At 42.4% G+C, this 23,021-nt stretch overlaps 1 protein-coding gene across 1 annotated transcript; it reads left to right on the top strand.

Moving 5' to 3' along the window:
• The first annotated feature begins 2,685 nt into the window (after positions 1-2,685).
• Positions 2,686-22,320, top strand: LOC133273574 (myosin-1B). The gene is made up of 40 exons (XM_061461909.1): positions 2,686-2,778; positions 2,961-3,003; positions 4,027-4,264; positions 4,353-4,496; positions 4,590-4,746; positions 7,041-7,068; positions 7,167-7,284; positions 7,364-7,456; positions 7,569-7,632; positions 7,715-7,813; positions 7,915-8,018; positions 8,098-8,236; positions 9,052-9,170; positions 9,268-9,417; positions 10,039-10,209; positions 10,457-10,763; positions 11,090-11,166; positions 13,044-13,131; positions 13,228-13,345; positions 14,088-14,211; positions 14,297-14,433; positions 14,535-14,790; positions 15,742-15,984; positions 16,090-16,266; positions 16,352-16,497; positions 16,587-16,677; positions 16,764-17,153; positions 17,271-17,397; positions 17,498-17,616; positions 17,840-18,036; positions 18,324-18,507; positions 18,594-18,759; positions 18,932-19,056; positions 19,302-19,610; positions 19,746-19,949; positions 20,627-20,752; positions 20,841-21,011; positions 21,098-21,202; positions 21,442-21,537; positions 22,025-22,320. The coding sequence occupies exons 3-40, from the start codon at positions 4,061-4,063 to the stop codon at positions 22,178-22,180; spliced, it is 5,829 nt and encodes a 1,942-aa protein (XP_061317893.1). The 5' UTR covers positions 2,686-2,778; positions 2,961-3,003; positions 4,027-4,060; the 3' UTR covers positions 22,181-22,320.
• The last annotated feature ends 701 nt before the right edge of the window (positions 22,321-23,021 follow it).

Raw genomic sequence — 23,021 nt, 5'->3', positions numbered from 1 at the left:
TATGCAGCAAAGTGAGCAGAAATGCTTCTGCCTTGGCAAGTCGTCTTTCTAGACAGGTAATGGATAGAACCTTTTCCCAGACAGGCTAAAATCTCCCCATTCTCACTTTTCCAAGCTAAATGGAGGGGCAAGGCAAACCACAAGAATTCAGGGCTCCAGGATGGCAAGTGTACTTGCTGTGGGGTGAATATACGTGAGGTGCTATTTCTTGAGCTAGGCAGAGGAAAGACACGTATTATAGAAGGTGGACCTTTATCACCAGCTTTCTAGGAAGGGAAGTTAAAGGCACATGGAACAGAAAAGTCAGCTGTCATTCCTTCTGTTGCCCTCCCAGATGATTTCCATTACCCTACGAGGTGAAACAAAACACAAGAAGTCAAACTGACAGAGAAGATGATATACTTCAAGTGTGATCTCTGAACTAGTGTCCTGGAATTCAAGTCATCTGCTTTAACATGTGCAGAGGTCCCAAGAAGGAAACTGAAATAATAAGAATCATCTAGCAATTACTACTAGAAACATAAGCAAATTAATGACTGTAACAGTGGGTATTACCAGGGTTTGAGAGAGCCTTTATCAGAATTAAAAAGGTTAGAAGTTTCTCCCAGCTAGGTGGATGTCAGCTGCTAAGTTTTCTGTTCCTGAATGATTTGGAAGTCACTATGTCAACAGTCAGAGGCAAATTTAAGAAAGAACTGCAGGTCTAACTTGGAGTTAATTTCATGTGTCATAGAAAGAACAGTCAAGTCTATTCTTTGCTAAACAATTATTGGATCTATCAATAACTTTTTAAATTGCTAAACAATTAGAAGAACTATCCTTTCTTTCCCTCCCTTTATCCTGTTTTGCAATAAGACTTTTCCATTTTCTTCAATGACATTTCTACAAGTATTCAATACTATTTTTCAAACAGAAAGAAAATCTCTACATTTATTGTTCAAAAAGACATTGGCAGCTTCATAAAAGAACACTTGATCTCAGGTATTTCAGTTGTATGTGCAGTGCTGGAAACATACAAAAGTTCATCAAAGCAGTGAGTTGAGAAGACTGGTCATCCTCTCCGACCCTTAGACTGCTTCAACTCCTGGACATCTGAGGGAGAGTGTGAATTCCAGAATATGACAGCTCTGCAGGACCCAGAAAGTATTTCCATACACCTCATGAATCTCAAACTTTTATTATATAAAGCAGCTAGAGTGTTCTACTTGCGCCTTTTCCCTCTGCACCCTTCCCACAAGATATGATGCAAATTTTCTGCTGTATGATGCATATGTGCAGCACCAGAGGTTATAGCCACACCACCATAAAGTGGCCACAACCTTATAAGACCCTATGAATTGCTGGAAGCCATGAGTGGCTTTTTTTTTCCCATTACTTAATGCATCTCTTCATGGGTTTACCTTAAGTTCACCTTCACTGAGAACTGTCATGCTTGGTCTAAAATATACCTGTAAAAATAAGCTAGTTTGCCCATAGATAAGCAACATGCCTCTCTTAAGGTACAATTCATTGTCATAGATGTATCAAAACAGGTCAAGTGCTCTTCTTTCTCTGTGCATCCAAGCAACATCAAAAACCTCTGTGAATTTTGCTTAAACTAATGATTTTCTGGGTTTTTTTGCTTGCTTTAGAAATTTCAAGGCATTTTAAGATTAAGAAAAAACTTCCTTTTTCATCTTGATTTGTATTTTTAAGGTAAAGCTTATGTTGCTTTTGTTAATACTTTCTGTTGAATGAAGCTCTGAAGGAATAAACATACCTAGAATACCTAGGATTTTCACTGGATTGATGCAGGGAGGAGGGGGAGAATAAAATCATCTCTACACCCAGAGGTGAGACATGTCAAGACCCAGAGACTCTCAGGGGTTCTCTGAATTTCTGTGGAGTTTATGTTTGGGAAGGCTGGAGGAGGTGTGTTTGTTATCTAAACCCTATTCTTGCATTTGTTAACTATAGCTACTGTCCAAGGTCTCTACAATACCAACAAATTGGTGACTTAAAATTGCCAATTAACTTAAAAGACAAAGGACACAAAATGCCAGTGAGCACAGCTAATGTGGCCATAACAGTACTTCTGCTAGAAATACAGCTGAGCAAACCAGCACAGCCAGATACGAAGAATAGCAAAACAATGTCTTTAAAATCCAATCTAAAATTCTAGGCAATTGGCAATACTTCAGAAGAAGGAAAAAGATGTAATTAAATTATGAATCAAGAGGGATAAAGTCTTCTCTGATCTTTTGGAAGTAGCCAGGAAATAGCTAATGAGTTGTAAACAGGTGCAGTAGCACAAGGGTGATATGGTTGTCCAAACTTTCAATTAAGACTAGACTAGATTGTTTCTGTTCTTTATTTCCAAGATATTTCAGAATAGAATCTCCCCAAAGCTCTTTATAACAGTAATCCTGCCCACTACTGCCAAGTCCTGAGACACATGAATCTTTAATGTCAAACAGCAATTCAGAGTCAGGAGAAGAGAAGCCAACTGTTTCAAGTCCCAGTGTCCTGCTCTATTTGCTGGACAGCACTTCCTCCTTTCAGATTCCTAGTCAAAATATTTATAGGAGATTTATTCACATAGCTAGTAAGACTTCATATATTTCTAAATATATCCATTAGCACGAATGGGAATCATGCACTCGGTCAAGTTTGCCAAACAATGCTTTGCCAAAAATGTTTTGACCTAAGAAAGAGGAGGAGGGAGTTGTATATGCAGACCAGAATCTATAAAAGTGCTGGTATGACCAAGTGTGTTCTGTCTCCACGGAAAGCTTCAAGGTAAGAGTATGGAAGGCTGGGTGCTAGCAGAATGCCACTGCAATCCTGTTGCTTGTGGGACTGCTTTCATCAAAGGACTGTCTGTATCAATAGATTTTCTTTCCACTCTCAAGTCACCAGCATATTTTTGCCCTTGGAATTCCATGCAAAATAAGAAGGAAGTTGTCATTTCTGTTTTTCAGTATTGACCAGCTCCGGCCTGAGAGGCAGCTGGTATCACAAGAGGTAAGACTGATTTACCTACTCTATTGGAATAGATATCCCCGTCAGTGCCAGATTGGATGGGGATCTGAGCAAGCTGTTCTAGCGGAAGCTGTCTCTGCCCATGGCAGGGTGTTGAAACTAGATGAGCTTTAAGGTTCCTTACAAACCAAATAATTCTGTGATTCTATGATTCTATTATTTTTATATTTTTTATGCAGCAGTAAGGGCACTTCCCATACCCCTTTACATCTGTGCATGCTAATGCAGTGCAATTCTATCTGAGGTGTGCTGCCTAAAATAGCATAACTGCGTTGGACACGTTTGTTTCGTACCTGATGGAAAATAGATGACCTTTTACCACGCACAGAACTACTTAAAGGAGATTGAGTGTAAACAGGAATCCAGGAAAAAGAAGATGAATGAACAGTGCTCACAGAGAGATTTTGCTAAATGTCTCTAAGTATTTTTTATTGAAAAGTTTTCCTCTTTTGATACAAGTTGATCTTAAAGGATCAGCTTGAAATGGGAAAGAGAAAAACCAGAGAAGCTAGCTGTCTGATTTCTAACTGAGAAAAACCTTTGCATAGACAATTCACACCTGTGTCTCTGCTTATTTCACACATTTTTTCTTAATGTTGCTCATCTTCTATATTTGATGCAAATTACATGGTATACAATGTGCAAGAAAGAAAGGTTATAAGTGGGTTTTCAAGATTTCAATAAGATTATTTCCCTTGATATTTGCTGCTTTGTATAAAAAATGTTTCTATTATGCCAGTCAGTCTAATTTTTCTGCAGAGCATGCTAACACACTATAACATCTATAGAATTGAACACATAAACAGGACTAAGGGAAAGAAAGTTAATACAAATCAAAGACACATATTTTATCTAGGACTTAAATAAAAAGATATTTAGAGTGAAAACAGATAAGACAAAGAACGAAGTTGTAAGAACAGGCAGAGAACACTACAGAGAGTCAGGTGTGTGGTGCTAAGGCATTGCTTCTTTCACTCAATGCTGTACCATGTCTCTCCACTTCAGCCCCGTGCTGTGCTGCACTCAATAAACTGCAGCCATGTCGACAGACGCTGACATGGCCATCTTTGGGGAGGCAGCTCCTTACCTCCGGAAGTCAGAAAAGGAGAGAATTGCTGCCCAGAACAAGCCTTTTGATGCTAAGACATCGGTCTTTGTGGTGCATTCTAAGGAATCCTATGTGAAAAGCACAGTCCAGAGCAAAGAATCAGGGAAGGTCACTGTCAAGACTGAAGGTGGAGAGGTGGGTAAAATGCAAGATTTATAAACAACATGAAATTCCCATTTTGAGCTCCTAGATGACACGCATGTACCTTTCTTTCCTCTGTCAGACCCTGACTGTGAAGGAAGACCAAATCTTTCCCATGAACCCTCCCAAGTATGATAAAATCGAGGACATGGCCATGATGACCCACCTCCATGAACCCGCTGTGCTGTACAACCTCAAAGAGCGTTACGCAGCCTGGATGATCTACGTAAGTACCAGCAGCAGTCTTCCTCTGGGTAGCTGGGAGGAACTGCTCTGCCAGCCTAAGTGGAAGCCAACGTGCTGTCTCGCTTCCCCACAGACCTACTCGGGTCTCTTCTGTGTCACCGTCAACCCCTACAAGTGGCTGCCGGTGTACAACCCGGAGGTGGTGTTGGCCTACCGAGGCAAGAAGCGCCAGGAGGCCCCTCCACACATCTTCTCCATCTCTGACAACGCCTATCAGTTCATGCTGACTGGTGAGTGGTTCTCTCTGTCTCAGTAATACTCTGTCTCAGCAATATGAGACTTCTTGAAAGCTTTCATGGTACTGATGCATACTACACTGTGTGCTTTACTATCTTCACACCATTTTTTCTACTGTTCTAAGTGAAAGACATCCCTGCATTCAGTGAGGTGCTCTGTCATTTGTTTGTTTAAGTTCATTCTAACAGGTGAGTGGCTGTCAGAGGGATTCTATCAAAAAGATATTTTAACAGTAATTACAGAATTTCCTTTTCTTAAGGCGTCATTAGAGTTTTATTTCAGCATAGCATTAATCACTGATAATTTAAACAGGAATTTTTCATCCTAATATTTCCAAAAAGGAAGTATATTTCCACAGAGAGTTGTCAGGAAGACCAATAAGCCAAATGGACTGGGTGGAGCAGGGAATATAATTACGCTTGTAATGAAATATTGAAACTGAACAGATGATGTGAAATTACTGTCTAGTGATGTCAAATTATTTCACCTGAGCACAGAAAACATCTATATCACAAATTCAGATTTGTCTTGATAAAACCATGACATGAAAATTTAAATAGAATTATATATTGCTGCTAGTTTTGGTCCACCATTTCATTCCTTTCTTTCCCTGTGCTGTTGAGTTCAGAACTATTAACCAGTCTCAGGATTCTTTCGTCATGTGCTCTGACTATCCCTCTCTAAATACAGTCTGTGTCACAGAAAATTAATGCAGAAGGAAAAAAAAGACCGTAGAGTGGAGTAGGGAAGAACCGTATGACTTTTCAAGGTTTTTTGATGTCCATAGAAAACTACTATAGAGTTGTAGAATCATAGAACTCTTTGGGCTGGAAAGAGTATTTAAAATCATGTAGTCCTTCCCTCTGGGATTGGAAGGGGCATCTCCCACTAGATTAGGTTGCTGAAAGTTCTCTCCAGCCTGACCTGAAGCACTTATAATGATGGGGCATCCACAGTTTCTCTAAGCAACCTGTTCCACTGTCTCATAATGCTCATCATAAAATATTTCTTCTTTATATCCAAATGAAATCTACCCTCTTTCAGTTTAAAACTGTTTCCTCTTGTTCTGTCACTACAGGCCATCATCCTGTCACTATAGATCATGATAAAAAGTTTCTCTCTGTCATTCTTATAAGCTCGCTTTAAGTATTGAAAGGCCACAATAAGGTCTCCCTGGAGCCTTCTCTTCTCCAGTCTAAACACCTCCAACTCTTTCAGCCTTTTTTCATAGGAAAGGTGCTCCAGACCTCGATTCATTTTCATGGCCCTCATCTGAACCAACACTACTAGGTCCATGTCTTTCTTGTATTGTAGACCCAAGGGAATTTTTCACGTGGGGTGTCACAAGAGCAAAGCAGAGGGACACAATCATGTGCCTTGCCCTGCTGGCCACACTCCTTTTAATGCAGCCCAGGATCTGGTTGGCTTCCTGGGCTGTAAGTGCATATTGCCAGCTCATCCACCAGTACCCCCAAATCCTTCTCTACAGGGCTGCTCACATGGCAGCCATCCCACAGTCTAGACTGATATTGGAGATTCCCACAATTGAGAGCAGGACATTGCACTTCACCTTGCTGAACTTCATGATGTACACATGAGCCCACTCCTGAAGCTTGTAAAGGTAATTCTGGATGGAAAACTTTCCCACCAGTGCATTAATTGCACCACTCAGCTTGGTGTCATAGAATCATAGAATAATTGCGGTTGGAAAGGACCTTAAGATCATCAAGTTCCAACCTCCCTGCCATGGGCAGGGACACCTCACACTAAACCATGCCACCCAAGGCTCTGTCCAACCTGATCTCCACACAGCCTTCTCTTCTTCAGGCTGAACAGCCCCAGCTTTCTCAGCCTATCTTCATACAGGAGGTGCTCATCTGCAAACTTGCTAGGTCTGCACTCAATCCCACTATGTATGTTGTTGATGGAGTTATTACTCCATTACTGGTCCAGTACAAAACCTTGTATGACACAACTCATTAACCATTTGGGCATTGAGCCTTTGACTGCAACACTCTGGATCAAGCCAATTACTTAACCATCTGATAGTCCACCCATCAAACCGTAACTCTCTAGCTTAGAGACAAAAATGTTGTGAGTATGGTTAGAGGTAAGAACATAGTACATATTGCTTTGCAAGGAATTGAAATAGGAAAAAAAAAATAACAAAAAGGGAAGAAAACCATGCAGAATTCTTTTCTTGTCATAACTTGCAATTACTACATTAATTTTCAGTCTTTTTTTGTTCTTCCTTTACAAAATCTATTTCTTTCTGTCTCCTTCACAGATCGCGAGAACCAGTCGATCCTGATCACGTACGTACACTCCCTGCTCTGGTCCCTGAGGGGCTGCGCGGTGCCAGGGGACCTCCTTCCTAACCACACGCTCTCTGCTTCTTTTGTTGGTTGCACAGCGGAGAATCCGGAGCAGGGAAGACTGTGAACACAAAGCGTGTCATCCAGTACTTTGCAACAATTGCAGCGAGTGGGGACAAGAAGAAGGAAGAGCCACAGGCACAAGGCAAAATGCAGGTGAGATCCTAGGGGTAGGAACCCGCAACTATCAAATTCATTGATGAGCTATATCATGACAACAAGATTTCTATTTTAGGGGACACTTGAGGATCAAATCATCAGTGCCAACCCACTGCTGGAGGCTTTTGGTAATGCCAAGACCGTGAGGAATGACAACTCCTCGCGCTTTGTAAGTTGTCGCCTGGCACTAAATTACTTTTAGCTGTCAGCAAGCTGACTCAAATGTTCTTGCTACCAGGATTGGTCAAATAGATCTCCATTGGCTTTTCTGCTTCTTTCAGGGTAAGTTCATCAGAATCCATTTTGGTGCCACGGGGAAACTGGCTTCTGCAGACATTGAAACATGTAAGTGGCCCTCCTGGCTTCATCCTTTGCCTTCCAGCCTTCCTCGGTTCTTGCTCTAACTCTGTCCTACCATCCTTGCCAGATCTGCTGGAGAAGTCCAGAGTCACTTTCCAGCTCAAGGCAGAAAGAAGCTACCACATATTCTATCAGATCATGTCCAACAAGAAGCCAGAGCTCATTGGTAGGCAAGATCACTAACTGCTACAGACAAAGCTCACAGAACATTTAACTCTGTATATGCTAACTACCATTGATCTGTATGCGGTTTGCCCTTCTTTCCAGAGATGTTACTGATCACCACCAACCCATATGACTATCTGTATGTGAGTCAAGGTGAGATCACGGTTCCCAGCATTAATGACCAGGAAGAGCTGATGGCCACAGATGTAAGTAATGCACTGAAACTATCAGGCAGATTGTGACCTCTATCAGCCACGTTACTTACTCTCATGATTCTTTTGTTAGAGTGCCATTGACATCCTGGGCTTCACTCCTGATGAGAAGACAGCCATCTATAAGTTGACAGGGGCTGTCATGCATTATGGCAACCTGAAGTTTAAGCAGAAGCAACGTGAGGAGCAGGCAGAGCCGGACGGCACAGAAGGTACCAGCAAAACCTATACTGGAGCACAGTATACACCAGAGCACTCACTAACACAGGCAGTAAAATTCATGGTCAGAATCATTGATTCCGCACATGCTAGTATTGTATTGTAAAATGATTAGAAGGAGTAAAATTGAAAGGAATCTCATAATAATGAACAGTAATAGTAGAATAGGCTACAAATAATAGCTGTAACTTTACTTAGGTGATGGCATTTTCCAGTGGAAATATTTGGAGTAGTGTGTACTGATTCCATTGAAATCAGTTCTGTTGCAGAGATACTGGAATGCTCTTCTGAGGATTACTCAGAACCTACAAACAGATTTCTCAGTGTGACAAAGTCATCTTTTATTTTGCTTGGTTTAGTTGCTCAGGAAGCTGAGAGTGAAGTGTGGCAGTGCATATTCTCCACCTCCTGTGGACCCTGCTTACTGTGCCATCTTTCTATCTGCTTTTGAAAACCTTGAGGAAAACATGCAACCTATTCTAGTACTTCACTATCCTAACTCATTGAAAACTTTTCCCCAGTTTCTAGCCTAAATGTTCCTTGACACAATTTCAGACTGTTAGATCATGTCCAACATTCATGCATGAATCTGCTATACTTTTGTATGATGATTACATACTGTGCCTGCTGGCACCATTAAAAGCAATAGCAGAAAGTTAAATTCCAAACCTTATTTCAGGCTCATATCTATCTTTATTCGTAAAGGTGTAATTTGCACTTTTTACCTTTTTATCTTTACCAGAATTGAGTTTTAATACTTGTTTTAAAGAAACACTAAAGTCTGCTGATACCTTATTTTGGTCTTTAGTTGCTGACAAGGCTGCCTATTTGATGGGTCTGAACTCAGCTGACCTGCTGAAGGCCCTCTGCTACCCCCGAGTCAAAGTTGGGAATGAATATGTGACCAAGGGTCAAACCGTGCAGCAGGTAACAAAACTCCCCATTTTGTTGACTAATCCTCTCGCCTTCCTCTTTTGATTTACATAATAACTATGAGCCTTCTGGTTTTTTTTTTTTATTTTAGGTCTACAATTCAGTTGGTGCCCTGGCAAAAGCTGTCTTTGAGAAGATGTTCTTGTGGATGGTTGTTCGTATCAACCAACAGCTGGACACCAAACAACCCAGACAGTACTTCATTGGTGTCCTGGACATTGCTGGCTTTGAGATCTTTGATGTAAGAACAGTGTTTTATTAGCATGCCTTTAGAAGTAACTCTGTTATATGACAAAGTACTTTAGAAGGAATTACGTGCCTTTTTTTTTTTCTCAGAAATGGTTTGATCCTTTGGGATTGCACGTAAAGTATCCTGATTCCCACAGATTTTTAATTAGAATAAGATTTGGTGTTGCACATATACTAGCAGAAATCTACAAATGCAGGTTTTTTTACCATTTACAAACAGTAGACTAACACAGCATTTCATACCTATGTGCAGAGACATCAGTTCCTTAGTCAAAACTTGTGATTAGAATTACTGGGACATGCTTTGAAATCAGCATTTGGAAATGCTGGATAAAATGTTGTGTTTTGGGGTCTCCAACACCTGAATTAGCCCAGTCGAGTAGCTATCAAAACTGACAAGTCTGACAAGTGGCCCAAACTTCAAGGGGTCGTAAACATTCAGATAGAGTTTAGATTGACAAAAGAGACACTGACAGCAGTTCCAAACTCCTGGTTGAGCAAAGAAGAAACAATTGCAGAACCTGCTGTGATTTGGTACAAAAAGCCAGTACTGTTCTTTATCCCTAACTTTTTAAATTTACAATAATAGTAATCTTTATTTGCAATTGTGCAGTTCAACAGCCTGGAGCAGCTGTGCATCAACTTCACCAATGAGAAACTGCAACAGTTCTTCAACCACCACATGTTTGTGCTGGAGCAGGAAGAGTACAAGAAAGAAGGAATTGAATGGGAATTCATTGACTTTGGGATGGACCTGGCTGCCTGTATTGAGCTCATTGAGAAGGTATTTGTGCAATTCAAGCCTAATATTTCAGAAATGCATTAATCTTTTGTATCTTTATAAATGTGGCTTGAAAGGGTAAGTATGATGTTGTAAATACATTACAAATACATTGTAAGCTTAGATTATTTTACAATTTGCTCTGCTGAGAAGAAAAATCCTTGGGAGCAGGGATTTGATGTCGTCCCTCTCAGGAAACTTTATCTGTGATTCTTTCTGCCTTTTCACCTCTTCCTTCTGCTTCTTCCAGCCCATGGGCATCTTCTCCATCCTGGAAGAGGAGTGCATGTTCCCCAAGGCAACTGACACCTCTTTCAAGAACAAGCTCTATGACCAACATCTGGGCAAGTCCAACAACTTCCAGAAGCCCAAGCCTGGCAAAGGCAAGGCTGAGGCTCACTTCTCGCTGGTGCACTATGCTGGCACAGTGGACTACAACATCAGTGGCTGGCTTGACAAGAACAAGGACCCCCTGAATGAAACTGTTGTGGGGCTGTATCAGAAATCATCCATGAAGACACTGGCCTTACTTTTTGCATCTGCTGGAGGAGAGGCAGGTCAGTTCTGTGAAATACATACTTTTATCAACTAGAGTGTTTTAAAGGAACTGTATGTTGTGCAGAGTCTCCCATGTCTTCAATTTTTCAGTAAATGAAAAGATTAAATCTATTTCAGGCCTTCCACTCAGGCATGATAATCTCTTGGATTATCACACTCCTTTGGTCCTGTGTTCCTTTAGATAGAATGTTGACTCTGTTCCTTACTGCTTCCTAGGTTCCTTTCTTAGCATGACTGATACATATAAGGAACCTTCTTGGAGTCTCATAGAGAAAAATTTTACAAAACAAAGTTTTAAAACCATCTTTTTTTTGCTGCTCTTCAGAGGCTGGTGGTGGCGGTGGCAAGAAGGGAGGCAAGAAGAAGGGTTCTTCTTTCCAGACTGTATCAGCTCTTTTCAGGGTAAGTACAAAAGTCATTCTATTTTCTCCATCTCTCTCTCTATTTTAATTTTAATTTTGGTTAAAAACTGTGAAACCTCACACTAACTCCACAAGGCTGTTTTACTGCACCTATGAACATTTTTCTGCACCAAGACACCAAGAACATTTCTTCATTTCTTTATAAAAAAACTGACGGCAAGTCAGCTGAGGTCAGCTCAGGAAGATACATCTTGATCTAGCTTTTCTTCCAGCATTAGAAAAAGTACTCTAGCTCAGGCTACAGTTTCATTTACACAGAATCTCAAGTCTGGATCTGGATTTGAGCATGATTATATGTATGAAGACAAGGCAATAGGGAAATGCCACCAATGGACAGAGCTTAAGGCAGATGAAAACACATTTGTTTCAGCACCTGCATGCATCTATATACTGTCTGGCATCCTGAACAGTTTTTCACACTATAAAAAAAGTACTTGAGCAGCTTTGCTCCTGCACCAAAACAGGGCTAAACTGAGAACTGTTAGGATCTAGCTAATAAAAGGAATTACTGAAATCAGAAAGAGATCATGGGTTTGCTTTTAGAAGCACTTCTAGAAAGTGGTGCTCTGGGACCTGTCACTTATGCCTTTTCTCTATGACTTGTGGCCCCATTCTAACTGAACAGGGAGTCTTTCTTGTCTTCCCAGATCAACCAAATATAACTTCACAAGTAGCACCTAATGCCATTAACCTTCCCCTTCCCATCCCTTTCTGCAAAACTAGTCCTTACCCCTCTTAAATTTTGTCCTATTTTTGGTTTTGTTTCCATGCCCATCAGTAGTCAGCATCTTCTGTTCAGTGAGAATCATCTTTCACTCAAAACTATGATTTTTGCCACGAACCTCTCATCACTGTTCTCAATAGGTGTCCTATCTATGTGTATCCCTCAGTCTCGTGAGAACACATTACACAGTTTTGTGACTTTCTCTCATGCTTAAGACTGAAAGGCAGAAAAAAACATACAGCTATATGTGGGAAAATTAAATTAATTGTAGCTTTCTAACACTTTTCTCACATTTGAGAGTGTAACTGCAGAGGTATCATTTGTTAATGAAAAAGCTTTACTCATGATAAAGCAATAATGAAAAATTTACTTACGAAAAATCTATTGGAGCAATCCCAGGCACAGCTACAGGTTGGGCAGAGAATAGATTCAGAGCAACCCTGCAGAGAAGGACTTGGGGGTATTGGTTGATGGGAAAATGAACATGAGCCAGCAGTGTGAGCTCGCAGCCCAGAAAGCAACCGTATCCTGGGCTGCATCAAAAGGAGCCTAACCAGCAGGTTGAAGGAGGTGATCCTGCCTCTCTACTCTGCTTTCGTGAGACCTCACTTGGAGTATTGTGTGCAGTTCCGGTGTCCTCAACATAAAAAGGACACGGAACGGTTGGAACAAGTCCAGAGGAAGGCCACGAGGATGATCAGGGGCTGGAGCACCTCCTGTATGAAGACAGACTGAGAAAGTTGGGGCTGTTCAGCCTGGAGAAGAGAAGCTGCGGGGAGACCTCAGAGCAGCCTTCCAGTATCTGAAGGGGGGCTATAGGGATGCTGGGGATGGACTATTCATTAGGGACTGTAGTGACAGGACAAGGGGTAATGGGTTAAAACTTAAACAGGGGAAGTTTAGATTGGATATAAGGAAGAAATTCTTTACTGTGAGGGTGGTGAGGCACTGGAATGGGTTGCCCAGGGAAGTTGTGAATGCTCCATTCCTGCTGGTGTTCAAGGCCAGGTTGGACAGAGCCTTGGGTGACATGGTTTAGTGTGAGGTGTCCCTGCCCATGGCAGGGGGATTGTAACTAGATGATCTTAAGGTCCTTTCCAAGCCTAATTATTCTATGATTCTATGACCCACAGGAGAACCTAAACAAGCTGATGACCAATCTACGGAGCACTCACCCCCATTTTGTGCGCTGTATCATCCCCAATGAAACAAAAACACCTGGTAAGAACCTCAAGTAAAGACAAACAATATTGCAATGCAGCCATTATTCTCTATGCTTTAACATGAAGTATCAAATAATTGTCTTATTTCCTTAAGGTGCAATGGAGCACGAACTGGTGCTTCACCAGCTGCGCTGTAACGGCGTGCTGGAAGGCATCAGGATTTGCAGGAAAGGATTTCCCAGCAGAATCCTCTATGCTGACTTCAAGCAGAGGTCAGTCTCTTTTCTGCTCTCCCTTCTGTCTTTACTGCATAAGTTGTAATTCCTAACAATTTTAACATTTGTGATTACTTTTTAATGCCAAATATCTGAAAGATAAGTATTGCAACATAAATATCAAAAAACTGAAAGAGGAAAATAATGAAATGTATAAACAAAGTGTAACATGTAAGGCTAGAAAAAGAGAAATTGTTGATAAATGAAGAGATGTCAGGTGTCCTCACTATTTGCTGGTCATCGCACAGCTGAACTTTGCTGGTGTCTCTGAATATGAAAGCACAATAAAGCTATGCAAACCAGCAATCACAAGATCTAAAAATGCAGCTTGGGATGTGGCTACAACAAGTTCTCAAATAAAATTTCCAGACTCAGTAGAGTGCTTTGACCATTGTATCAGCTGCAAGTTTCAGGGGAAGATGCATTCTTCCTATACACAGAGTGGCGATGTTCCTCTCTAGATGTTTTCTAGAGCATAGGTTCAGTGAAAAAGATTTTGGAATGAAACGGCTGGAGATCAGTGTCCTCTTCTCATCTGTGACGTATCACCTAATGATTGTAAAAGTTTCCCTAACTTTGTTATCAGATTAGAACTTCAGTGCAACTGTATCTCTAAACAAGAGATGAAATTCAAAATTCCTCACCCCAATTCTGCTTCACAGACTAATAGTAATTTCAATAAACATTACACCTTTATGTCTGAGATTGCTTTCATCCATATTTCCTCCTCATTCCACAGGTACAAGGTGCTTAATGCCAGTGCAATCCCAGAGGGACAGTTCATTGACAGCAAGAAAGCTTCTGAGAAGCTTCTTGGGTCAATTGATGTGGACCATACCCAGTACAAATTTGGTCACACCAAGGTACAAATCTTTCTTGAGTCATTCACTGCATCTCTGTGCTCTGCTCTACCTGCCAGTGATGTGCAGCAACATTCCCTTTCTCAAGGTCTTCTTCAAAGCTGGGCTGCTGGGACTCCTGGAGGAGATGAGGGATGAGAAGCTGGCACAGCTCATCACCCGCACACAGGCCAGATGTAGGGGCTACCTGATGAGAGTGGAGTACCAGAGAATGGTGGAGAGAAGGTAGACATTTCTCATCTTCAGTTAAGGTCATTGTACTTGGAGGAAAGTGTTGACGCTCATCCTACTGAAAATATTTAATTTCCTTTTTAATTGTGCTTCAGGGAGTCCATCTTCTGCATTCAGTACAATGTTAGGTCCTTCATGAATGTGAAGCACTGGCCCTGGATGAAGCTGTTCTTTAAGATCAAGCCCTTGCTGAAGAGTGCAGAATCTGAGAAAGAGATGGCCAACATGAAGGAAGAGTTTGAGAAAACCAAGGAAGAGCTTGCAAAGTCTGAGGCAAAGAGGAAGGAGCTGGAGGAGAAAATGGTGAAACTGGTGCAGGAGAAAAATGACCTGCAGCTCCAAGTGCAGGCTGTAAGTATTACTAGCACATTTCTTGCAGGGGAAAATGAATAAGGTCTAAGTCCTCTCTCATAGTTTGGAACCCTCAGACTGCATACTAAATTTCCTTAGCAAGTATTTTGATCTGAATCACTAAAGGTAAAATACAGATCACTCAACATCAGATTCTAACTTGAGAATGAACTTGAGAATGACTTTTCAAGACTCTGCGTTTACAGGAATGTTTCTGAATGCAAGCTTACAATGTAAGGTTCAGCTGCAGTCACTAGAGATATAGTACATATTACCAGAGCCTGGAAAGCAGTTTAGTTGACTCTGGTTTTTATCAGTTACCTTAAATAAAAGAGCCTTATTTTTTTTCTTATGTGCATAATATTTCACCTGTCCTACTCAGCTGCTATTCCAGAAAGACTCACAAACCTACTACATCCTAACTGTGAACCCAATGTGTGTTTCAAATGTTCCTTAGAAGATCAAAAGATTTGGCAACATTTACACAATACTCTTCTGTCTTTAAGTATCTGCTTCACAGCTTCAAGACAAACTCAGTTTCAAACAAAACCCACCAATTACAAATAAATTATGTACCACTTTATCTGGAACAAGAACAATACTAAGTCAGTCTTGCCAAGGGAAGATTTTACAGAGATAAAACAAAAAGATCTGTGCACAATTATATTCAGTTATTGACTTTCAGGGAAAGCAATCAAAATCCTTAAGAAAATAAGTGTATTTAGATACTTACACATCTCCAAATAAGCAAGAGAGAATAATTAGTGAGAGTAAAACATTAGAATAAGATCCTACTCTAATTAATTTAAAAGAGGTTGTGCAAAAATCATTTCCCACGAAATAATAAAAAATGGGAATTCCATGGGGATTTTTCAATAGGAAATACCATTTTTTCTATTCAGCTTTTGCTAAAACTTGCACTTAGCAAACAATACAATGTTTCTCTAACAGGAAGCTGATGCTTTAGCTGATGCTGAAGAAAGGTGCGACCAGCTAATCAAAACCAAAATCCAGTTGGAAGCAAAAGTTAAAGAGGTGACTGAAAGAGCTGAGGATGAGGAGGAAATAAATGCTGAGCTGACAGCCAAGAAGCGGAAACTGGAGGATGAATGCTCAGAGTTGAAGAAAGATATTGATGACCTTGAGTTAACACTGGCCAAGGTTGAGAAGGAAAAACATGCCACTGAAAACAAGGTATGAGGCAGAACCTGTCAGTCATGCTCTAGAAAAGAGATCTGTGCTGTTACAGGACTTCTGTACCTACTTCCTTTATGTTCACTTCCTCCTTTCTTCTCAAAGGTGAAAAACCTCACAGAGGAGATGGCAACCTTGGATGAGACAATCGCCAAGCTGACAAAAGAGAAGAAAGCCCTCCAAGAGGCCCATCAGCAGACACTGGATGACCTGCAGGTAGAAGAGGACAAAGTCAATACATTGACCAAAGCTAAGACCAAGCTGGAGCAGCAAGTGGACGATGTAAGTGCATAGGCATACAGCAAGAACAAGGCAGGTATGGTGTTAGATCTGGCGGGCAGAGTATTCATGGTCTTTCTCATTTCAGCTTGAAGGGTCCCTGGAGCAAGAGAAGAAACTGCGCATGGACCTTGAGAGAGCCAAGAGGAAACTCGAAGGGGACCTAAAGCTGGCCCAGGACAACATCATGGATTTGGAAAATGATAAGCAACAACTGGATGAGAAACTCAAGAAGTAAGTGTGGCTGTGGGGCACCTGAGCACTGGCCTGTTGCACTTGTCTTTTTTTTCTTTCAGCTCTAAAATGCTTTTCTTTGCCCAAAGGAAAGACTTTGAAATCAGCCAGATCCAGAGCAAAATTGAGGATGAGCAAACCCTGGGCATGCAATTACAGAAGAAGATTAAAGAATTGCAGGCAAGTTTCTGTTCCTTCTGCTCTCTCATCCATCCGGGTCAGGTAAGAGGAGGGCACGGGTGTGAATGGTCCCTGACGTTCTCCAGGCTCGTATTGAGGAACTGGAGGAGGAAATTGAGGCAGAGCGAACCTCTCGGGCAAAAGCAGAGAAGCATCGGTCTGACCTCTCGAGGGAGCTGGAGGAGATCAGCGAGCGCCTGGAAGAAGCAGGAGGGGCTACAGCAGCTCAGGTCGAGATGAACAAGAAGCGTGAGGCCGAGTTCCAGAAGATGCGTCGTGACCTCGAAGAGGCCACGCTGCAGCACGAAGCCACGGCTGCTGCCCTGCGCAAGAAGCACGCGGACAGCACCGCTGAGCTTGGGGAGCAGATCGACAACCTGCAGCGAGTGAAGCAGAAGCTGGAGAAGGAGAAGAGCGAGCTGAAGATGGAGATCGACGACCTGGCCAGTAACATGGAGTCCGTCTCCAAAGCCAAGGTACACAAATACCTTCTAGATATTTCTGCCCCAACAGACTTCTATTAAATTTAAGGTTTTGCAGCTGCTATTATTGAGAATTAGCATCATTAACTACTTCCATGTATTACCACACAGGCAAATTTGGAGAAGATGTGTCGCACCCTGGAAGACCAGCTGAGTGAGATTAAGACAAAGGAAGAAGAGCACCAGCGCATGATCAATGACCTCAGTGCTCAAAGAGCTCGTCTGCAGACAGAGTCAGGTGAGAGAACCTCCTCTATGTCCTTGAATGGGAGAGCATCCCAAAAGACTTATTTTGGCTCACAAATGACACTGTATATATTTTCTTTGTGCTTTCCTAGGTGAATATTCACGACAAGTGGAGGAGAAAGAATCGCTGATTTCTCAGCTGTCAAGAGGCAAGCAGGCTTTCACCCAACAGATTGAGGAGCTCAAGAGGCACTTAGAGGAAGAGATAAAGGTGAAAAGATATTATCAGAAACATATGAAATCACAGAATTTACAAGATGAGAAGGAGAATAATAACTACTTCAGTAGTGCTGTGCTTTCCAGCCTGGAAAGAGTCTTCCAGCCCTACAGCCTAGCCGTTAATTCTCTTTACAGTCTCGACCAATATTGAAGATTTTTCAGGATGTTTCTATTCACTGTCACAGTAAAATTTTTCCCCACTCTTTTTGCTGTAGGCCAAGAACGCACTGGCCCACGGTTTGCAGTCTGCTCGCCACGACTGTGACTTGCTCCGCGAACAGTATGAGGAGGAGCAGGAAGCCAAGGCGGAGCTGCAGCGCGCCCTGTCCAAGGCCAACACCGAAGTGGCCCAGTGGAGAACCAAATATGAGACGGACGCTATTCAGCGCACAGAGGAGCTGGAGGAGGCCAAGTATGTGGCAAGTGGGATATAGAATGGCTGGAGAAGACCTATCTGCAGGGAAATGGGCGTCTCTGAGACTGGGTTATGACAGGGGGGAATGAAGGCTGGGATGTAGTGCACTTGCAGTAGAAGGCAGAGAGGGAGAGAGAAAAAGTGTCCTGTGGAAAAATGGTCTGGAAACACAAAAACCTTTATGGCTAGAATGGTAAAGACAGGCCTAATAATCAGTAGGTGCTGGGACACAACTGTGTCAAACCCTTTACCTCTAACCTGCAGCTGTACTTACCACATTGCAGGAAGAAGCTGGCACAGCGCCTGCAGGATGCAGAAGAACATGTTGAAGCTGTCAATGCCAAATGTGCCTCCCTGGAAAAGACAAAGCAGAGGCTGCAGAATGAAGTGGAGGACCTGATGATTGATGTGGAGAGATCAAATGCTGCCTGTGCAGCTCTGGATAAGAAGCAGAAGAACTTTGACAAGGTCTTACAGGCTCCAGACTGGGGAATCATGGACGGAGCATCCTGTCCTGATTGTCACATCCATACCGACACCCCCTTTCTCTTCAGATCCTGGCAGAATGGAAGCAGAAGTATGAGGAAACACAGGCTGAGCTGGAAGCCTCCCAGAAGGAGGCCCGCTCTCTTAGCACGGAGCTGTTTAAGATGAAGAATGCCTATGAGGAGTCCTTGGACCACCTGGAAACGCTGAAGCGCGAGAACAAGAACTTGCAGCGTAAGTGCCTGGCCCTCTGCTCCTGGCAGGGCTTTCTCAGCACCCACCAGTACCCACCGCTTCACATGGGTCTGTGCCTGCACGTGGGCAAAGGTGCCTGTCACGTTGGTGTGTGAGGGCCCTTCCCATTCTGCTCTGTGCCCGACAATGCCATTGGTCCTTGTTCCCACAGAGGAGATTTCTGACCTCACGGAGCAGATTGCCGAGGGAGGAAAAGCGATTCATGAGCTGGAGAAAGTCAAGAAGCAGATTGAGCAGGAGAAATCTGAGCTCCAAGCCTCACTGGAGGAAGCTGAGGTACAGCCTTCTGTTCTTAATTGTCCCCTTATAACACAGTTTAGCAACCTCAGATACAAATTATGAAATTATACACAGAGGACCTCCAGGCACAGCAGGTAGGGAACTTAGGACATAATTAAAGTCTTTAGATGTACAGAAATTTCTCCTGCACTGTCAAACCGCATACTATGTATTATTCTTCAAGAATAAAGTGACTGACATTGTTATTTATATAATTAAAAAATATTAATCTTTTCTTTCAGGCCTCCCTAGAACATGAAGAGGGGAAGATCCTGCGCCTCCAACTTGAGCTCAACCAGGTCAAGTCTGAGATTGACAGGAAAATAGCAGAGAAAGATGAGGAAATCGACCAACTGAAGAGAAACCACCTCAGAATTGTGGAGTCCATGCAGAGCACCCTGGATGCTGAGATCAGGAGCAGGAATGAAGCCCTGCGTCTCAAGAAGAAGATGGAGGGAGATCTGAATGAAATGGAGATCCAGCTCAGCCATGCCAATCGCTTGGCTGCTGAGGCACAAAAGAACCTGAGAAACACACAGGGAGTCCTCAAGGTATGGCACAACAGAACTGGTGCTCACTGGTTAATGAATAAGATAAATATTTCACTGTTGTACAATTTTATCAGATCTGTAACTATGTGAAAAGAGGAAAATATACTTCACAGTCCTTCTTGTCTTCCTTTCCAGGATACCCAGATACACTTGGATGATGCTCTCAGGGCACAGGAGGACCTGAAGGAGCAGGTGGCCATGGTGGAACGCAGAGCAAACCTGTTGCAATCTGAAATTGAGGAACTACGGGCAGCCCTGGAGCAGACGGAGCGGTCAAGGAAATTGGCTGAGCAGGAACTGATGGATGCAAGTGAGAGAGTTCAGCTCCTCCATACCCAGGTCAGTGTAGAAATATATTTAGTATCTATAGCTTTTCTCCATACAGATAAAATAACTGAAGACTGACTGAAATATAACACTAGTAAAATACACTGCAATTTTCACACTATTTTGTGGATAACAAATATTAAGTGTGATTTTTCAGGTGCAGATACGAATTTCACTAGACTACAGTGCAGATACCTTAAAAGTAATAAATTTTAGAGAGATATGTGAGGTTCTTACCCTACAACTCAATCGAGTTTAACAGGTTTCAGGTCTACATTTGAGACTGTAACGTCAAAGTTAGGTTGATCTTTAACAAAACAGGAATACACAAATACAATTAGTGACATAATTTAACAATGTCATTATAAGTATTGTGTATCACCATTTAAAACTTTTACTGCCACAAGATTGAAAACTGTAAAGAAATATTACATATTTTATCTTTATAAGTCTAATTTCCTTCTCTATTGACTGAAAAATTTTGAGGAAAGATTTATGGAGGATGTTCTTGAAATACTGAAGCATATCATGGCTGAGAAACAAACAGCTGCCACAGCAGATCCTTTAGAACAGAATAACATGTGACCTGATGGGGCAATTTACATTAAAAAAAAATATTTATGCAATATTCTTGATACAATATCACAAGGTAACAAAAAGAAAATGGTCATGTTGATGCTCTTCAACAGAACACCAGCTTGATCAACACCAAGAAGAAGCTGGAAACAGACATTGCCCAAATTCAGGGTGAGATGGAGGATACTGTCCAGGAAGCCCGCAATGCTGAAGAGAAGGCCAAGAAGGCCATCACAGATGTGAGATCCTTTCATTGGTGATTCTGGATGTATTCTCCCCCAGAATGTCTCCAGCCCCAAAATGGCTTTGACCCTTTGCACTCCTCAGGCGGCCATGATGGCAGAAGAGCTGAAGAAGGAGCAGGACACCAGTGCCCACCTGGAGAGGATGAAGAAGAACCTGGACCAGACGGTGAAAGACCTGCAGCACCGTCTGGATGAGGCTGAGCAGTTGGCACTGAAGGGAGGCAAGAAGCAAATCCAGAAGCTGGAGGCCAGAGTGCGTAGGGCTGGTGTTTGTGCAAGAGTGAGCATGTGCCTTGGAGAGATAGCAGGGAAGCTCCAAAGATGGGCTTGTGATTGCAGGTGCGGGAGCTGGAAGGGGAGGTTGATGCTGAGCAGAAGCGCAGCGCTGAAGCCGTGAAGGGTGTGCGCAAGTATGAGAGGAGGGTGAAGGAGCTGACCTACCAGGTAAGGCAGGAAGCTTCTTTGTGTGGGCATACTCTTTTCCAGGAAGTCAAAATTTTGGCACATTGTCTTCCAGAGGGATTTCTTTCTATACCTCTGTCAGTGACACACTTTACAAGATTTTGGCCTCTGTCTTTGTGGACAGCAGTGCTCCATAAGGAATGTTACTCCCTCCATTTCACATTTATGAAATCTGTAGAAAGAGGGAAATGAGGCTTTCTATTACTTGCCATTCTCTTTAGTCTGAGGAAGACCGGAAGAATGTTCTCAGGCTCCAAGATCTAGTGGACAAGCTGCAAATGAAAGTGAAGTCCTACAAGAGACAAGCAGAGGAGGCTGTAAGTACCACCCTGGCTAAATTCAGAATTCCTTCTGGTAGAAGTGGAATTTTAGTGCTTTCTTATGTCCAACTTTTTAAAACCTTGACTGTTTTAATGCATTTGCTGCTACAAGAGAGTGGGGAATGTAAGAATTTCTGACTTTGTAAGGAACTATACTTCCCCATCTCTACTTGTTTTCCTCCAAGCCTCACTTTTCAGCTCTGTTTCTTCCTCCCTATGCTACTCTGGGTGTCAGAGGCAGCTTCTAGTCTGACTGTTGGGAACTCTGTCATTGACGCTGCCTAGACAATGTTGTGTGTTATGTGGCCTTTTTGACCTTCCCTTGTTCTTTGTCTTCTGGCAAACTTAACATTCTGAGCAGCTTCTTACCTTGTTTTTGAGCCTGTCCTGCTCTCCCAGCTGTGGCATTTGAATGTTTGTTTGCCCAATTTTCAGATATTCAATCTCGCTGCATTTTTTTTCATAACTCCCTCTCCCCGCACAGGAGGAGCTGTCCAATGTCAACCTCTCCAAGTTCCGCAAGATCCAGCACGAGCTGGAGGAAGCCGAGGAGCGGGCTGACATTGCAGAGTCCCAGGTCAACAAGCTCCGAGCCAAGAGCCGGGAGTTTCATGGCAAGAAGATAGAAGAGGAAGAGTGAGGCTGTCATGAGGCAGCAAAGTGACCTGGAGGCTGCACAAAATGTGAACCTCTCGGTCGCTTTCTCCTGTAATTAGTCTTTGTAGCAATGTCAATGTCTAGTGAATAAAGACCATAGATTCTTCTGCATATACAGCAGAAGCAGTGCTTTTGCCTGTTTCAATTCAATTCTGCCAAAAAGCTCCACGCAAAGAGCCAAGAGGTTCATAAGAAAATAGAAGAGCAAGAATGAGGGTCCCAAGGCTAAAAAGTGACCTGAGGCATGCATAAAATGTGAATCTCAGTGTTGCTGTTTCTGTAACTATCATTTATGTCTAGGTAATAAAGACAGTAGGGATTTTTGCAAAGAACAGAGATCAGCTTGCAAAAAAATCTCTCTCCTGGTTAAGAACTCATCCTTACCCCTCTTCCCTGTATTCATGCCCTTCTGCTCCACAACCAGTCTTACACAGGCCAGCCTCACATATACTTCTAAGATATTTAAGCCAAAGTGCAAGGAATCTCATGAAAAGGCCTAAGAAAAACATTCCTTTCTCCAAGCTATTACACCACAGTTTGCGTAATATTGGACAGTAAAGCTGCACAGAAGCACAGCAGGGTGGTCAGCTTAGTGGGACAACTGCGTGAAGACTGTTAATTACACACAGTACATACCTCAAATGAGCGGTGTGTACCTGTACCATCAAAACAGGGGAAAGATCAGTGGAGAACTGTCCTGTGCGTTTCAGTTGTAAGAGGCAATCACCATGATTCATATCCCAAAAATCATAAAATAAATCAGATATAATCATCATATTGATATGCTTTGGCAGCCAGCAATGTTGCCTTAGAAGAATGTCTCA

The sequence above is a fragment of the Pezoporus flaviventris genome, unplaced genomic scaffold (genome assembly GCF_033815535.1).
Source record: "Pezoporus flaviventris isolate CSIRO_AGI_PZ_B2104156 unplaced genomic scaffold, CSIRO_AGI_Pfla_v1 ptg000034l, whole genome shotgun sequence".
Lineage (NCBI taxonomy): Eukaryota > Metazoa > Chordata > Aves > Psittaciformes > Psittacidae > Pezoporus > Pezoporus flaviventris.
This window is presented reverse-complemented; position numbering and strand designations above follow the sequence as displayed.

Bases quoted from the DNA above. Each gene is read 5' to 3' on its own strand.
- LOC133273574 (XM_061461909.1), top strand. From the start codon at position 4,061: ATGTCGACAGACGCTGACATGGCCATCTTTGGGGAGGCAGCTCCTTAC. The intron at 10,210-10,456 runs GTATTTGTGCAA...TGCTTCTTCCAG, and splicing joins GTATTGAGCTCATTGAGAAG to CCCATGGGCATCTTCTCCAT. The intron at 16,498-16,586 runs GTAAGTGTGGCT...CTTTGCCCAAAG, and splicing joins CTGGATGAGAAACTCAAGAA to GAAAGACTTTGAAATCAGCC.